The sequence below is a fragment of the Myzus persicae genome, unplaced genomic scaffold, assembly GCF_001856785.1.
Source record: "Myzus persicae strain clone G006 unplaced genomic scaffold, MPER_G0061.0, whole genome shotgun sequence".
Taxonomy (NCBI): Eukaryota; Metazoa; Arthropoda; class Insecta; order Hemiptera; family Aphididae; genus Myzus; species Myzus persicae.
Genome location: NW_019104133.1, coordinates 726,769 through 743,164, shown reverse-complemented (window position 1 = coordinate 743,164; position 16,396 = coordinate 726,769). Strand labels below are relative to the sequence as shown.

The window sequence follows — 16,396 nt, the reverse complement described above, 5'->3', positions numbered from 1 at the left end:
CAGTGGCGTATATACGAATTATTTTCACTATGGGCCGATTTATCAATTATCACTAGTCAAGCAGCATAGCCATAATTATACATTTTTAAGGGAGCAGCTGTTATATAATTAAGAATTATGACATATTATACAGTTCAAATAAAAATTGCGCAATTCAATTTTATAATTATCATGTAAAATTAATTTTTTGTTTCTTTTTTTAAAAATATTGACAGTGTCGTTTGTACATTTTAATGTTATCTTACTATGAATTGAACATCAAAGTCAATAAGTCATTAAAGCAAGTCACGTCAATATATCTAACATTTCCTTGTAGATTACTCAAAAATGATTTTAATCAACCGGCTAACTTAATCATGGTGAAAAACTGTTAACAGTGTAAATTTAATATACATGCAATGCTTTAATTGAACCTGCAATTTCACTATGGGCTCTGGCCTAGGGGGCCTCCCCCCTATATACGCCACTGCCAGGTAAATAAATAAGACTTAATTACTCTAATTATTAACTAATATGGTTGATAAATAATAATATTAAATGCCTACTAATGTATAATGTCTAATATATATTTTTTAAATTATTTAAAATAAAATTACACAGCGATTCCTACTTTATGAAAAATATATATTTTATTTCAATGAAAATATAATATGTATTCATGTTAAACTTAAGTAATTTATAGAAATGCATATTATATAATAATATTGTCACATCTCTACAATACTAAAAAGTTAAATAAATAGTTTATACCGCATCAGTAAATTTTAAGAAGGTTAAAAAAATGATGTAGATGAAGAGCACTTTTTTGTAGAAAAGAGAGATAGTCATTCACTCGCAAAAAACTATTGAAGGGCTGTCGGGGGGCCATGCGATCAAAAGGTAGTCACAGAGTCAGTGATATACTCGATAGTTATGCATATGAACATTAAGAAAATATATTTGTGGAATATTTTATGTATATTGTGTTCTATTTCCGATTATGCGTAAATAAAAAATTATGTGCTCATCATAACAAACCGTGTAGTTATGCTCTTCATATTTGCCGCTCCCTCCCCCTACGTGAAAAATGTTCCTGCGCTATTCCTTAATAGCATGTTAGCTTAAAAGACGTTTGCGTATATACACGGTCACACGGAGGTTATCAAATCGATTTTTACGAAAACTTGAAGTCGACGTCGTCGCCGGAGTTATTCACGGGCAATTTTCACACTATATTATTTCGGTCGCGGTCGAGGTTTCCGAATGCATAACCATAAAACCGTCTGCCATCGTAATGCGCCTCCGGATCCACGAGCCCCAGCTTGGGGGGGGGGGGGGTGATAAATGATATACTACACGTCGTCTTCGATTCGTCGCCGTCTCGGCAATGTTTCCGCGTCTATTTATAGGTAATGGATCCGTGCGTACGCACACATAATTATGCGTGTACTATTCATTAAATACGATGTGTTCGTAAGGTTCCGGACACCTTGACGTATTGATCCATATAGGCGCAACCGATTTTGGCATTTGCGAGTACTCGAAATTGAAACACCGACAATAGTGCGAAAATAGGTTTATGGAATATTTTTTAAATTCAAGACTACATTAAAATCATAACACACACACTCGACCACAAGTCCACCAAATTTAAGTTCCGGCCTTTCCGCATATATTTCTAATACGATTTTGTTTACAGTGCAATATTTTGTGAATACGTTAGATAATGTATCTCGTGTAGTAACAGTGGCGACTTCAAGTAACATTTTCGGAAATGGGGTGAGGTGTAGGTAATGCCACTGGTGCGTTGGACCGAGACGGTGACAAATGAGTCTTATGAATGCCATTTGCAAGAACAATATTTTTTTAAATCTATTGGATTTATTGCTATGGTTTACGCTTTCAGCCCCCCCCCCCCATCTGTACCACCAAGACTATACCGCGTGTTCTTCGCAACACCCTGTACACAACGCGATACCCGCACGCACGGTCTACGCACACGCACTCCGGTACACGCGCGTCGCGGCGGCGTTGCACCGCTGTGACGCGCCTCGCCGAAAAGCGCGTGCACCGCCGCCGATGACTGGCCCGCGGCGTGCACCGGCGGACCCGCGCGCACAACGTCCCGACCGGCGGCGACGGTGAATCGTCGTGTAGAGCGGCGGCCAGGCGCCGGGACGACGGTGCGAAAACCCGAGAAAAACCGTCTCAATTTGGTAGCCGGCAGGTAAGCGTACCAACCGTATACGTCATAATAATATATTGTGCACACACTAACTCGAACAACGGTTTTTAAAATACGCGAAATACGAGTTTTTTTATCAAAATTCATAAATATATTATATTATATTATATTATTAATGTGTACAATAACACTAATAACGATTGTGTTCTGATGCTCTGTGCCGATAATTATAATCGGATAGTGTCGATCGGAGGGGTACATTTTTATTATTATTATTATTATTATTATTATTGCCATAATAGGTATCGATCGAGGATAGGAGAGTCGCCGTCCCCCACGTGGGTACACACTTTACTTTTTTGACCTCGGGCCGAGTACGACGACATTTTAATATAATATTGCGGCGTCTTACCCCTGTAATCGCGGCGGTCATAATATATCGTAAATTACAGCTGACAAACTATCGCGGACGGATATTTCAACGATGATCGTCGTCGCGGTCGGCCGTCACTGTCCAAAGTGGTTCCGTCGGTTTGGCGCGTTGTTGTCCGCTGTCGAGGAACACATTTTCTTAGGCCGGCTTGAGATTTTCGAGCATTTTAAAGTTGATAAAAATGACCGTTTGCAGTGCGTCTCGCCGCGGGCTACAGCACGTACTATATCGTTTTGTCTCATGCGATTTGTCGTTGCACGAAATGCCAAAGCATAATATAGTGTTGTGCGCCGCCGTCTGCGGTTTTCGTCGCAATAGTTATATTCCGTACTTTAGCCGTTCATAGGTGAGTCAAATTGTATATTTAAATGGCTATACTATCATTATTACGAATGACTTCTTCTTCACGGCTGGCATCGTAATCGTTATGATATAATATATATATATATTGTATTTCGTTGTACGCATATATACGGCACACCGCGTTTACTGTATGACGACACGGAAACCTTTCCGATTGATATTATATTATATTATTTTGTCGTATACCCGTACACGAAATGGCATCGCTCATTATATTAGTAAAGATGTAATTGTGTTTCCGACGTGCTTTAAAAGAGTATTATTGTATGGGGCATGTATAATATATATTGCACTGTTTTTTATGCGCATTGCACACAGTGCGACTGATTACCGCCACGCAATGAGCCTACCTTTAGTGTATAATAATCATAATAATTATTGTTATTTGGTTTACTGCAGCTATATTATTGACATTAAACGAAATGGCAGAGCTTTGAAAAAATCGTATACGGAATCTTAGGTACCTGTATGTATATATATTAAACGTATTCGTCGGTCGTAAGGGAATGTCTCGAGAAAAAAATATTAATAAATATAATATGCGATACGATACCATATATATATACGAAAAAGATTGATGGATGAACCCGCCACAGACTTTTGATTTCGTGACGCGAGTACATTAACCTCGTCACCGTGCACTTGGTAACGGGCCACAGTTGTGTAATATCATAGAGTTGTTTTTTTTCGTCCGTTTATTATTTGGGTCGCCAGCATTTAAGTATAACGAAGCGGCGTCGTTCGGTTTTAAAATCTTCGGATAATAAGACCGCGATAAGACGACCGCCGCCGCATAACATTATATTTGTGTATATACAAAATAATATACCCGGATACCAGCTACATGTAACCACCGCACGTACCTACATAAATATATATTAGTAGTTCTTACGACGATATTTTTTTACCCCGGCGTCTTCAGTCGTTTGGAAACGCCATTTTTGTTTTTTAAAGATAAAGACGCCGCTCGATGACCTCGTGCAGGATACCTCTCTACATAGGTACCTATACTGTTGTAGTAGGTAACATAACAATATACTTATATTATACACATGCGTATGTTTATATGAAATGTCCGCAGCACGACTGGCTGTGGTTTAAAATTTGTTGTATACGCGACGGGTCAATATAGGTCAATCAATGGATGGTTTCCTCAAGTCTCGCTAAATTATTACACTCGCGCGCGCGCCAGTAGAATTTCTTAGAAACGCACGACATATTGATATTCCTATACTTTATGGGTACCTACACTGACCTGTACATAATTTATGTGTGTCATAATTAGCTTACCCCATCAGACGTCTCAAATAAAATTACACTATTATATTATTATTATTATTATTATTATTATTGTTGTTGTTGATGGTCATCGCTGGTGCGGCACGAATAACGATAATATAATAATAATATTATAATGTACGCCTTATTGTGCCACGTCTGTATCGTCATCTATAAGACGTATATATATATAAGCTGGCGCCACTTCCTCCAGGCCACACGCGCTTTCCAGCGCTTTTATAAATACATTTCGTTGTATTGTTTCACACGCACATCTGGACAATCTCCCGGCGCAGACAATAACGCCGATACGGAAAAACAAAGCATATTATATTTATAACAACAGCAGACTATAGGGCTCGAAACTATATATTACAATATCCCGAGATGCTCATCACTCGCGTAAAACGGCGTAACTGCGTAAGAACGCTGTCGCGTGTTCCATCCGTTTTTGCGCCGCTGAGCTTCAAAAACGGTGACCGTGCGGTCATCGCACTCGTCCGTGTTCGGGATAGGTATACCGCAAATCGGAAATGGCGTATAGGTGCAACGAATAATTTTCGTTAGACTTTTAGTGAAACATCAATTTTTTTTCCAGTATCGACGCTCACGACATGGACGTCTTCTCGAAAACTGGTCTGTTTCCGAAAAAACACCATCGCTGCATATCTCTGGAAAGGTAAGACACGCCCGTCGCCCATGTGCCAACACTGACGTGAGTTCCAGTCAAATCGTGTAGAGCCACAACTTTAAACTTAGGTCCGGCAAACGAAATTTTCACTGCCCACTTCCTTTCCGAGGGATCTTAGTGGGTTGTTTGTCCAAATGAATTTGCTGAAGTTATTGTATACGCTTCGTCGCTTTTTTAAGAGTATAATTACATGATTTGTTATATACACGATATACTCTTATCGTTTCATCGAGACTAACTGGAAAGCAGTATAACATAATAAAGTATGATATTATATTGAAGCGTATTTTGAGTCATGATTCTTAAATATGTGTTCCTCCTTTTCTATTTGAAAAACACATTTATAGTTTATACACTGTGAAGTTTATATTAAACATTTTGAATTTCCAGTAAGTAATCATAAGTAGGTACCCCATAAACATTAAAATTGAAATGGTAATATTAACACTCGTTGCTACAGGTTAATAAAATTTAAATCAAATTAAAGTGTGTTTTAAAACCGTAAATATTATTCAAAGAAAACCATATTTTAACCCTTCTCCCTCTCAGCATCCGGAACCAGAAACCATAACTACCACAACTAAATCTGTAATAGGGTACTTATTTATTTATTTACATTTTCAGCGGACAGTCCTCGACAAAAAAATCATGTCTGCAGAAAACCCCGTCGGATCCGCTGAGGTATTTTCCACGGCGGTATTCCACGCCGGAGCTGGCGATGAGAAGACACGCGCTCAGACATCAACAACGCGACGACGGCGTTCCGCCCGGACAGCTGATATCGAACAAATCGTGTCAGACCGACATCTTGGGATTGGACAAATACTTACAAAGGGCCAAGGGTAACGCTAGCCCGGAAAACGATTCGGATGCAGTGAGCTCGGAAGCAGCAGCGGCGGCGTTGAGGGCGTACAAAAAGCCATCGAAAAGGCCAAAGGTTCGGTCGGTGGCGGTACACTGCGAGAGGCGGAGGTTGTCGTTCGCGGCTTTCAAAGGCTGCCAAAAGTTTAAGCACGTGTACAAGCGCAAAGTCTCGTTACCCCAACCGTCTTCGGCGACCACCTCGACAGACGATGCCCGGCGCCGGGACCGCAATGTATTGCCAAGACTGCGGCCAGATCGGGCGGCTGAAACGGAACGACCGGCGGCCGCCAATAAGGTCTGCGTGGCCGTCAAACTGCCAAGGATACCGACCAGGGATCAGCGACCGGAAGCGGACAGGCCCGACGATGGTGGTGGCGTAAGGACACGACTGGCCAGACTAACCAGGCCACAGTCGACGGGCAGTAGTGGAGACGGGAGTGGTGACCGGAGACTGGCGGCCGCGTACTTTCGGGCAAAATCGGCTCCGAAAGTATACTCGCCACGATTTCAAGCCACAGCGCCACAATCGTTGGACCATGAGCCACTACAATCGACGCCCGGGACTAGCGACACGGCTGACACAACGCTCGATACGCCGTTCGGCCAACGACAGCCGGTTGACGCCACGTCCACGATGACGGCCACCGAGACGGCCGGGACTAGGACAGTGTCAACGTCTACCACATTCACCGAACCAGGATTCCCGATAGTGTTCAGCTGCGAGAGTGTTCTCCGGCACCCGTTGGACGGGGGTTACGTGTCACACACCGAGAGCCACCGATTCAGTGTGCACTACGTGTCGGCCGATGCAGCCCGGTCATCGGTGACGGCCACGTCGGACACCGATGTAGAAAGCGGCCCATCTTTGGTGTTCACGTCAGGTGGTGGGTGCCAAGACGAACGTTGCCTGACTGGCGAATCGGTATCAGTCACTCTAGGCGGCAAACCGGACGACCCGGTGGCATCAACGTCCACTACTGGCGTGGCCGGAGAACGGCGTCTGGTGGTCGAACGCTGCACCGACGTACGTCGGTCAAAGAACGACGTGGCGGCCGACCGTGGTACAGGCGATAAGGCAACCGACCACGGTACCGTCGATACGGCCACAAAACAAGGTACCATCGAGACGGCCACCAAACAAGGTAATACCGAGACGGTCACCAAACAAGGTAATACCGAGACGGCCACCAAACAAGGTAATACCGAGATGGCTACCGATCGAGGTACCAGCGAGACGGCCACTGACAGTGGAACGTGTGAAATGACAGCCACTGACGACGATGACCAAACCTTTAGCGAACCACCACCGTCACCGCAGTCACCGCCGACGAGCTCGTCTCCTTCGTCGTCTTCGTCGGTTCGGTACTGTTGGCCGGTGAACGAAAACCGCAACCCAGGGACCAATAACGCAGAGGAAGCGGGCACAGAAAAGCTGGGAAACGGCGAACACGACGCCGTACAAAAGACCGAAGAATTTTACGTTTCGGGAAAAGGCGACGGTGCAAACGCGTTAAAAAAGGCTGCATCACCGGCGGCAGTCAATAAAAGTATTGATACTTTGGGCGAAGCAGGCGGGGGGGAGGAGGGCGATGAGCTCGAATTGCACGCACGCACGGACGATGTTGACGACGACATGCCATTACAATCCAACGAACGAAATTATGAGCGGTTGACACAAAACCATCAAATAATAGAATCCAGCCGTACCGTTTCGAATCAGTCGCCGAAACCCGACGACACGGAATCGGTGCTGGTGGGTCGACAAAACGATTTGGGCCCAATAGAAAGTCATAATACGCACGCAAACGTTGTCGAGCCTATTGCAGCGGAGCATCGAGGCACGACAAACGAAACCACTGCTACAGAACAGCAGCAATCAATCGCGGACAACCTTCTCACGGTCCCGTCGGATCGTCGTCTGCAATCTGACGAGGATCCGGCCGTGGCAGAGATCATGGCGTCTCGACGTCGAAACGATTTGCAACGCTCTGAGTCGTCCGGAAGACGTGAGGTTGCGGGTGCAATGGACAGGAATCCTCGCACAGGTCTACGCGAAAACGGACAAACTGTGCAATCGAACAGACCGCAAATGGAATCTATCAAGCGCAACATGCCCAACAGACTCGACGACAATATGAGCCGCAAACGAGGCGATGACAGGGACGCAGATTCTCGTTACCCCGTACATCGTCAGCTACACGGATCGTCGTCGGGCTCGACACCTGCCCAGCACTCGAACGCGACCGATCGCGGATATGCAAACACGATGGAGACTACGGCCGTGCCATCGAACGCAGTGAACGACCACTTGCAACACAGCTACGAACCTTTCGGAAAGCGGACGAACGGACTTCAAGACGGTGGCAGACGTGTCCGTGAGCAGGATGTAACGACGAACGACTGTAAGGGATGTGCTTATGGGGTCGCGAAAAAAAACGTAGAGGGAAGGTCTGAAGTATATGACGCCGACAGCCACGACCGCAACGGTGGACACTCGTACGACGTTGGGAAGAAACGGAATCCGGTGTCGAAACGGAGGTTGGAATCTGTGGACGAGGTGACGGAAACTTCGAAGCAGCAGCAGCAACAGAAGCAACAGGAGTCCAACTACGTAGGAGGGTGTCTGTTCGGCGATTCGTTCAACCGCAGCAAAAAACCTTCGCAAAGGTACGGAGAACGCGCCGAGTACGGTCGCGGGTACTATGATAGCGATTCGAAAAAAGTCAACTTCTCGTCGAAACCCGACTGCCGGTACGATTACTATCGCAGCGAACATGCTCCCAAGACTGGAGGTCACAGCCCTAGGGACGAGGACTGTACAGTTTTCGCGGACCGCGGGTCCCATCATGGCTCGACGGCGCAGCTTCCTTACTACTCGCACCTGGACTGCAAACGTACGTACGGTGGCAGTGGCGATAGGAAATGCACTACAGACATCACCGACGATGATGACGACGACGACGACGACGATGAGAGTCTCACGGACAGCCTGGAAGACGGGTGTAAGTATGAGGGAACGGCCGTGTCGTATTTCCTTGCGCTCGACGGTCAAAAGTCTGCGGTTACGTTCACTCTGAAGATGCCCGGCACGCTGGAGAGCCGACTTAACCGGCGCCAGAGTCTGCTCAAGAAGCACCTGCACGTGTCAACGACTGTCCGGAAATCGGTGGCCGCGGTACGGGTTCGCACCCGGCACAAGGGGTGCCAGACACTGTGGACCGTCGAGAAGGGGGTACAGGTGCAGCGGGGCTCCACGGCCAACATGGACGACCGCAGGGCACTGGAGACGCTTCTGGCCGGGCTGGGACGCAGCCACGTGTCCGAGAACCAGATCCGGCTTGTCGGCGGCCGGAAGATGGTGTCAGAGGGCAACCAGACAGAACACCCGCCCGCAAACCGGCACACCCAGACGACTAGGGACGTGGCAGCGGGTCGGGAAACTCCCGAGTGCTGTTCCGTGGCCGGGAGGCAGGGCAAGAACCAGACGCTTGCGATGAAAAAATTTTCCGCTGACAACGCTCTGATGGTGGGCGTGGTCAGACAAAACAAGTACTGCAAGGGAAAAGAAGCTTTGGAAGGTGCCAAAAACGATCAACTGCTCACGCTGTCCAAGGGTTGGATCAACTTTTATACTCTCAGGGCCGACAGTGCGGACGTGGAAGCACAAGGTATAATAAATATTATTATGTCAAACAGTCGCATTTAGTTTATAAGCCATAATAATATAGTTATTATATAGGATGAATTTTTAAGCCCTACTTTTATGATAAAATTATACATGTGTTCAAATTCTGATTTTTGGAATTTTTAAATACACTTTGAAGGCTATATTTTGGAGTAAGTACTTGAGATTTTTATACCACTTAATATCGTGACAATACCAATTTTATTTTAATAGGAGTCCCTCTTTTTCACTTATAATTATTCGGCAGATATTATTCTTTGTCAGAAATTTTGATGTATCTAAACCAAAATTTGAATAAATAGGTAGTTCTTAAGTTATTTAATTTGTGTATACTAAAGATAATATGGTAATTGGTAGGTTATGAGTTAAGTGGATATGAGGGCTTAGATAATTAAAAAATGTTGGTAATTACTAATTACCATTGAATTTATAAAAATCATCCAAGAATAATAAATACCTACGTACATATAATATTACATACCTACATCATTTATATTTTTATAAAACCATTTTTAAGGATTATTATCCTCAGAATTATGTATAAAATTGTTGAAAGTTTAGAAACTACTCATTGGAATTTTGATTTGTATTCTCAAAAATTGTTCAAAAGAAAAATTCGCTAAATAATTTACAAAAAGAGGTCGTTCTTATTTTTAAAATAGAAGTTTGTATCACCGCAGGAGTACAACCTACTCTTTAAGTAGTAGGTACATAAAATAACGGGAATTTTAGAAATTAGAATTTGAATAATTTTACTATTAAAAGGGAAAGTATGGGTGAACGTGCTTTAAAAATCACCCTATAGGTAATAAACCATATATGTAATAAAGATGACATTGAAATTTACAAAAACTCGAATGTAGTCTCGAATTTTTTTGTTTTGAAACATTTAAAGCGCCTGTATACGTGTTTCAACAAATTACGAGTATATGAAATATAATTTAAAATTATTTATTTAATTAAAGCAGCTAATATTGGACTCGATAATTATATATATACATGCATACGCATGATGTAAAAGTGGTTTAAAATCTTAACCAATAATAATTTTGAAATCAATAAAAATTGAAAACTTCAGTACATAAGACCCAAAAATTTTGTTTTCTACTGAAGTAGAATTTAACGATAACGACGACGAGGTCAAAGCCGAGGACAACAGCCAACAATACACTGTACACGTGCAAGCCATCCCAGAACCCGCGGTGACATTGCCCGTAGTTCACGTTCCTCATCGAAATAATAATCTGCAAGTGCCGAAGACATGTAGCACTACAGCCAAACATTTACCAAAACTCGTGCAGACAGAGACCAATAACAATCATCATTGTCCAGCGCATTTAGGTAACGTTTGAATTTGATACCTTCTTATTTGTACATGTAATTAGGTATAACATAATTTATACAAGTTATTACAGTTTAATGTACCCGTTATGGTGTTTAAAAAATATTAAAAGGAAGGAAAGTAAAAAATATTATGAGTGCCTACGTCAGGTATATTTTCAATTTCATCCTCGTATATAATAGTAACAATAATCCATTTGCATGAAATATGAATAGGTACCATATGATAATTGTATATCATGTTCATTATTACTAGGTATCTTCTTTTACCTCTAGTACACTCACGCCAGCTATTTTAATGTAACTTACTAATATGTCTGTTCCGTTGCTATATCAATCTCTTATTTGGTCGCTCCTTTCCATAACAAGTCACACTGTCACTGAATCATCTCTTCTCTTGCCCTATTCTGCAATCTCTAGTCAGAAGTCACACCATACATCCACGATTTTTCTTGTATATCATTTTCTTCTCTGCTGCACTCATCTTCTGTTTTGTAAATTTATTTATTTATTATTTTATTATTTAGGTATACAGGTCAATTTTGTTTCATTTTTTTCCAGAACCTAAAATCTAATAAATAATATTGCTTACTTGATAAATAATAAATACTAATTTAATCAAACTAGTATCCAGCATAGAGGTTGGTATAGAATATATTATAGTAGATTTATTCATAAACTTTACAACGTTTAAACACCTACATGGCTACATAAAATAATTTTTATTCAATTAAATTAATATTAAATCATGTTATTGACACATTCATTCTATAATATTATGATATTTTTTAGATTTTAAACTTTAGATGAATAAAAAAATGATTAAGAAATCCAAGTCTGAATGAAACCCTATTTTGATTTCAAACATCTAGATATTCTCATTCCTCAAATAGCAATAACTTTATACATACCTACCTGTATAGTACATATTATTGATTAATAGTATTTTATTATATAAATTTAATACATATGTTTTTTTTTAAATTTTGTTTATTACAAATTTCTTATTGTAATTAAATGTGCTTTAGTACCTACTTTCTTCCATTTACAATAGTATTTAGGTAGTAAATATTAAGTCCTTAAAACTTTATTCTCACCCTTTCTAAACTAATTACACAATGTATTTGATTTATACAGCAACAGCAAATGGTTGGTGTGTAAGTGTGGATGGTCCAAACAACATGCACATGAAGGTTTCATTACTACCCGATAAGGCAGGCATAAAAACATCTGAACATTATGACCTCAATGGTAATTGTAATTAATATAATAGAGTATCTTGTTTTTGTTGAGTATAAAAGACAATGTTTAGACGAAAATAAACTAGATGCCAGGAGATTAGCTTTGCAAAGGAAGACCAACTACACGCGCAAACCTTATAGAAATATGAAAAGAACACAATCAACGGTAAATCATTATGTTTAAAATTTTTTTCTGTACATATATAAGAATTCTTGTTTAGCCTAGGGACATGTTCTCAGCAGACGTTTCACGAACAGAGTCTGCCTTGTCGGCCGAGAGCAAATACATTGAGACAATTGACACACAACTTCTAATCCACAAGGCTCGAAGGTATGACTGATCACAGATAATCATGAGTTTGTCATTATTATTAATGGCAAATTTTTATACTTTGAAATAGGCGTTTAAGTCAGGAATGGGACACGAGAATTCAAAATAGAGGTTTAACTGAATCAGTTCAGTTAGTCGTTACAGGAGATTCGGTTTCCAGCAGAACATCTCAACATTATGCAACTAGAGGACATCAACATTGCTCATTCAGAAGACAATCAAGAAGAATTTAATATACCTAACATTTTTTATAAATTAATTATAATAATAATTACTATTTTATACAAGTAGGTGAATTAGTGACTAACTAGAAAAACTTATAATTATTCACAATTACACATTTTTACATAATTCTAACTTTATAAATTGTCTTAAGAATTTAAGATGTTTCATTAAATACATTATTGTATTGTTATTATTCTTAGACTGAATGTATTTCACATAGAAGCAATAACTAAAATTTTATTGTAGTGTTAAAAATAATAAAATTATTGTATGTTTTGTGAAAATGTATGTCAATAGTTATTCCTTATTACTCTTTGGGTTGTCCAATAGCAAATTTAATTTTCTTTTCTTGTGGTTCATCTTCTGATTCTTTTAGTACAGCTTTAGGCTGTGTCTTAGCGTAAGCAGGGGTAATCCAGTATGGATTATCAGCTGCATCTTGAGCATACTTCAAAATTGCCTCTCGTGGATCTTGATCGTCTTCAACTCGTTTGCTTAATCCCAAATTACGAATAACATAGGAGCTAAGGGTGCTACCTGATGCAGCAACACGACCACCTTGGCCAGACTTGATTGGTAAATCTGGCCTTTTTGATTTTACTGGATCCAATCTATCTTTTTCATTCCGTTTCTTCAATGATTTATTTCTGTCTTGTCTAAACATTGGTAGTGCGTGCGGTGTTATGATTTGTTGTGTTGGTACCATTTCCATTTGTTTGGTTTTAGTATGAGCTTTCGATGCACATAGCATTGCACCTCTTTGGCTGTTTACTTTGTCGTAGAACACTTTAACAGTTCCGTCACCACAACCTGCAAATAACTGTTTAAGCTTTGGATGCCAGAACACTTTTATGGAATGTGTTTCAGAAACTTTAACTTTTTCAACAAGTTCAAATGTATCGGTATTGTAAAACATTAAATGTCCTCCTTGTTCTTTGGGACGTACCGAGTGACCAGTCACTACTATTGAATCATCTGGGCTAAAACAGCAGTCAGTTGTAGAATACCTATATAATTTAAACACAAAATATTATTTACAAATTAATTTTAAAATCATTATATTATATTCATGCATTTATATAAGAAAACTTAAACAACCGTACTATTGACATACCTAGAATAGAGCCCGTCAACTACATGAATAGGCTTCTTAAAAGCCCTAATGTCCCAGAGTTTCATTGTTTCATCAATACCTTCACCGCGGGTACATATTAATGTGTCTCTATAAGAAAACACAATAGAAGAGGTATCCGAGTTATTTAAATGAGCATCTCGTATTGTAAACGTTGCGTTCACAAAACTTGGTTTTCGGGTGTCCCAAACAAGAATTGATCCATCCCTACACGCGCAAGCAACTAATTTGCCGTCATTACTATAGTTGCAAGTAGTCGGTATTGTTCTCAAACCATTTTTGGCTCTACATTTAATTATGCTCTTATGTTTATCTTTTTTGGTCATATCCCAAATACGACAAGATCCGTCTTCTGAACTGGTTAAAAATTCTTCTTTTTGTCTCGGATGCCATGTACCACAAGTCAATGGAGATGTATGGCCTTTGGTACGCACCTAATAAAAATTATGACCTATTAATATCATTGTATAATTCCTATGAATTTTTTATTAATAATAAGTACTCTATAAGTTTGCTACCTACATAAACTAATTGTGTTAAGTATTCTACCAACAAATCTTAATTTACTAATAAAAATATTTTATATAACTTCATAAATCATTTTCCATAAATAATTTTTAAGTATTATTTCGTTAAAAATTCAAATTTATGTCACTTTAAAAAAACACCTTAAACTCATCAGTTGAATTTATTCAAAACCAGCATTCCTCCTACAGTTGCTACTGAGTAGACTTGTTGCTTCTTTTGCCTCCATTCCATTAATTTGTTTTCTCAACTTTCATAATTTTCACTTTATTATTTTACATAATATACTAGTTTATATGCTATTCGAATTCCTAACTTCAAAACATGTAGATAGTATAGGTACTAAAATATTAAAATAGAATAACTTACTATACTCTATCTCAAAAGACAAAAATCACTTTTGGGATTCGAGCGTTGAAAAGTTAACACCGAGAAATTGGTGCGAGATGCACTGACGTGAATCGGTTGGCCGAACGATTATTCTCTTTACAGAGATAGAGTACAATTAATTATTTGTTCAATATTAAGTAATTAAATATGTGTGTAGCCTGTATGTATTAGCATTGATTATACATGGTATGATAGTATTATACTATATATAAACAATGGTATTAGAAAGCATACTTCAACAAAAAATGTTGTGTAGGTAGCATATTTAACGGTTACCTAATAATATTATAAATCAATTACCATATCAGAAATGTACTGATCACCTTTGACACATTCCCATAGTTCATGACCATCTCTATCTAATACTTTAGCTTGAGACATGCCAGAAATTACTAAAAGGCGGTCTCCAGTTGGTGAGTATTTTAAAAATTTGATTGGATGGTTGCCACAAGGAGTTAGAGTTCTGAAACTCTGTAGTGTTTGGTCCATACCAGCAAAATCCCAAAGCCTCACGTCATAGTCAACAGATCCACTAGCCAACCTGACTCCTGGAGGATCTATGCAAAGTGCAGAGACTGCTTTGGTACCATGATTTAAAGACACTTGACTTTCTATGGGAATTTTTCTAAGTTTCGAATCATCATCATCATCATCATCATCATTGTCGTCATCATCACTGCTGTCATTGTCATCATCTCGTTTGTCTTTTGAACGAGTCACTGTTTCAACTTCTTTATTTCCCTTGTCATGATCATCTGTAGACATATTTTGTGTATTTTTTTCCAATACTTTTAATTCATTGGGAATAGGTGGCCCAATATAATCATCTTCATCTTCTTCATTGTTTATCTCGCTGTTTTGCTTGTCAGTCATTGTACAATTTTAAATACAATCTGAAATCAAATTAAATAGTTTACATATGAGTCATATTACATACTTCAAAGTTCAAAGATTTAAAGAAAAATTAATATTCTTAACAGGAATGTATTATATTGTATTACTAATTTAATGCATTTGCATAATTAATTGCATTTCTCTCAAGTCTATAGATATTTTATCAGAGTTAAAAAAGTTCATGTTAAAATAATTTATTAATTTTATAATAATTCAATATTTAAATAGAAATTGTTCAATTTGAGTTATTAATGTAAAAGTTATTTAAAATATACATTGTGGAATGAAGTTAATATTTTACATTCGGTGGATGGGTTGGACAGTGGGCACAGGCCCCATGTGCCCCCCGTTAAATACACTTCCGGGCTATGTACTGGGTAAATTCACACAATATTATTTGTTGTGGGTCTTAAAACCACAAAACTGAATTCATGAACAAATACTTTTTATTTTTAGGATAAAATGTAACAATCTATATCATAAACACTATATTGTAGGATGAGAAGGCAAAAGAATTATGGGTTATTTCATTTAAGGAAAGAAGTACAGTAACGACACTTTCAGTTTGATTTTTAATAAATAAATATTAAATAATAATTGTATGAACATTAGTGTCAGTAGACAGTAGTGAGTATTACTTAAATCCATTTTATAAATACAACTAAGTATATTTAACAAAAATAATTCATTTAAGATGGCGTATACTTACTAAAAAGTTCACTTACTAAAACTTATAAATTTATTAATAGGTACATGGGTTTGATGTTTGAAACTTAGAAATTTCGTTGCTTGTGTTTCGATTTTCTTATCACTAAGCTCCTAACAATTTAAATTTTAAA

The 16,396-nt window shown here is 39.3% G+C and overlaps 3 protein-coding genes across 6 annotated transcripts in view; 2 read left to right on the top strand and 1 right to left on the bottom strand.

The window, feature by feature from the left end:
- LOC111039079 (putative nuclease HARBI1) overlaps positions 1-617 on the top strand; it is a gene marked incomplete at its 5' end in the record, with an annotated part of 1,924 nt that extends 1,307 nt beyond the window's left edge. The window contains one exon of the mRNA XM_022322391.1: positions 601-617. Coding sequence (XP_022178083.1) covers positions 601-617 — 17 coding nt within the window. The remainder of the gene's footprint in view (positions 1-600) is intronic.
- A 1,459-nt stretch (positions 618-2,076) lies between these two features.
- LOC111039092 lies at positions 2,077-12,904 on the top strand. 3 transcript variants are annotated; one of them, XM_022322411.1, is made up of 8 exons: positions 2,077-2,206; positions 4,837-4,917; positions 5,554-9,461; positions 10,595-10,819; positions 11,957-12,070; positions 12,132-12,226; positions 12,282-12,391; positions 12,462-12,904. In XM_022322411.1, exons 2-8 carry the CDS (start codon positions 4,853-4,855, stop codon positions 12,622-12,624), a joined length of 4,680 nt encoding a protein of 1,559 aa, XP_022178103.1. In that variant the 5' UTR covers positions 2,077-2,206; positions 4,837-4,852; the 3' UTR covers positions 12,625-12,904. The 3 variants fall into 3 exon arrangements, with proteins under 3 accessions (XP_022178103.1, XP_022178101.1, XP_022178102.1); XM_022322409.1 differs by having other exon boundaries at positions 10,592-10,819; XM_022322410.1 differs by lacking the exon at positions 2,077-2,206 and adding an exon at positions 2,526-2,943 and having other exon boundaries at positions 10,592-10,819.
- Positions 12,804-16,395, bottom strand: LOC111039093 (gastrulation defective protein 1 homolog). Of its 2 annotated transcripts, none has more exons than XM_022322412.1 (4): positions 16,267-16,395; positions 14,964-15,556; positions 13,731-14,182; positions 12,804-13,623 (listed from the first exon to the last, which is right to left on the bottom strand). In XM_022322412.1, exons 2-4 carry the CDS (start codon positions 15,534-15,536, stop codon positions 12,924-12,926), a joined length of 1,725 nt encoding a protein of 574 aa, XP_022178104.1. In that variant the 5' UTR covers positions 15,537-15,556; positions 16,267-16,395; the 3' UTR covers positions 12,804-12,923. The 2 variants fall into 2 exon arrangements, with proteins under 2 accessions (XP_022178104.1, XP_022178105.1); XM_022322413.1 differs by having other exon boundaries at positions 16,283-16,387.
- Between the last annotated feature and the right edge of the window lies 1 nt (position 16,396).

Bases quoted from the DNA above. Each gene is read 5' to 3' on its own strand.
- LOC111039092 (XM_022322409.1), top strand. From the start codon at position 4,853: ATGGACGTCTTCTCGAAAACTGGTCTGTTTCCGAAAAAACACCATCGC. The intron at 9,462-10,591 runs GTATAATAAATA...TTTCTACTGAAG, and splicing joins TGCGGACGTGGAAGCACAAG to TAGAATTTAACGATAACGAC. The intron at 12,392-12,461 runs GTATGACTGATC...ACTTTGAAATAG, and splicing joins CTAATCCACAAGGCTCGAAG to GCGTTTAAGTCAGGAATGGG.
- LOC111039093 (XM_022322412.1), bottom strand. From the start codon at position 15,536: ATGACTGACAAGCAAAACAGCGAGATAAACAATGAAGAAGATGAAGAT. The intron at 14,183-14,963 runs GTAATTGATTTA...AATTTTTATTAG, and splicing joins ATCAGTACATTTCTGATATG to GTGCGTACCAAAGGCCATAC. The intron at 13,624-13,730 runs GTATGTCAATAG...TAAATTATATAG, and splicing joins GTTGACGGGCTCTATTCTAG to GTATTCTACAACTGACTGCT.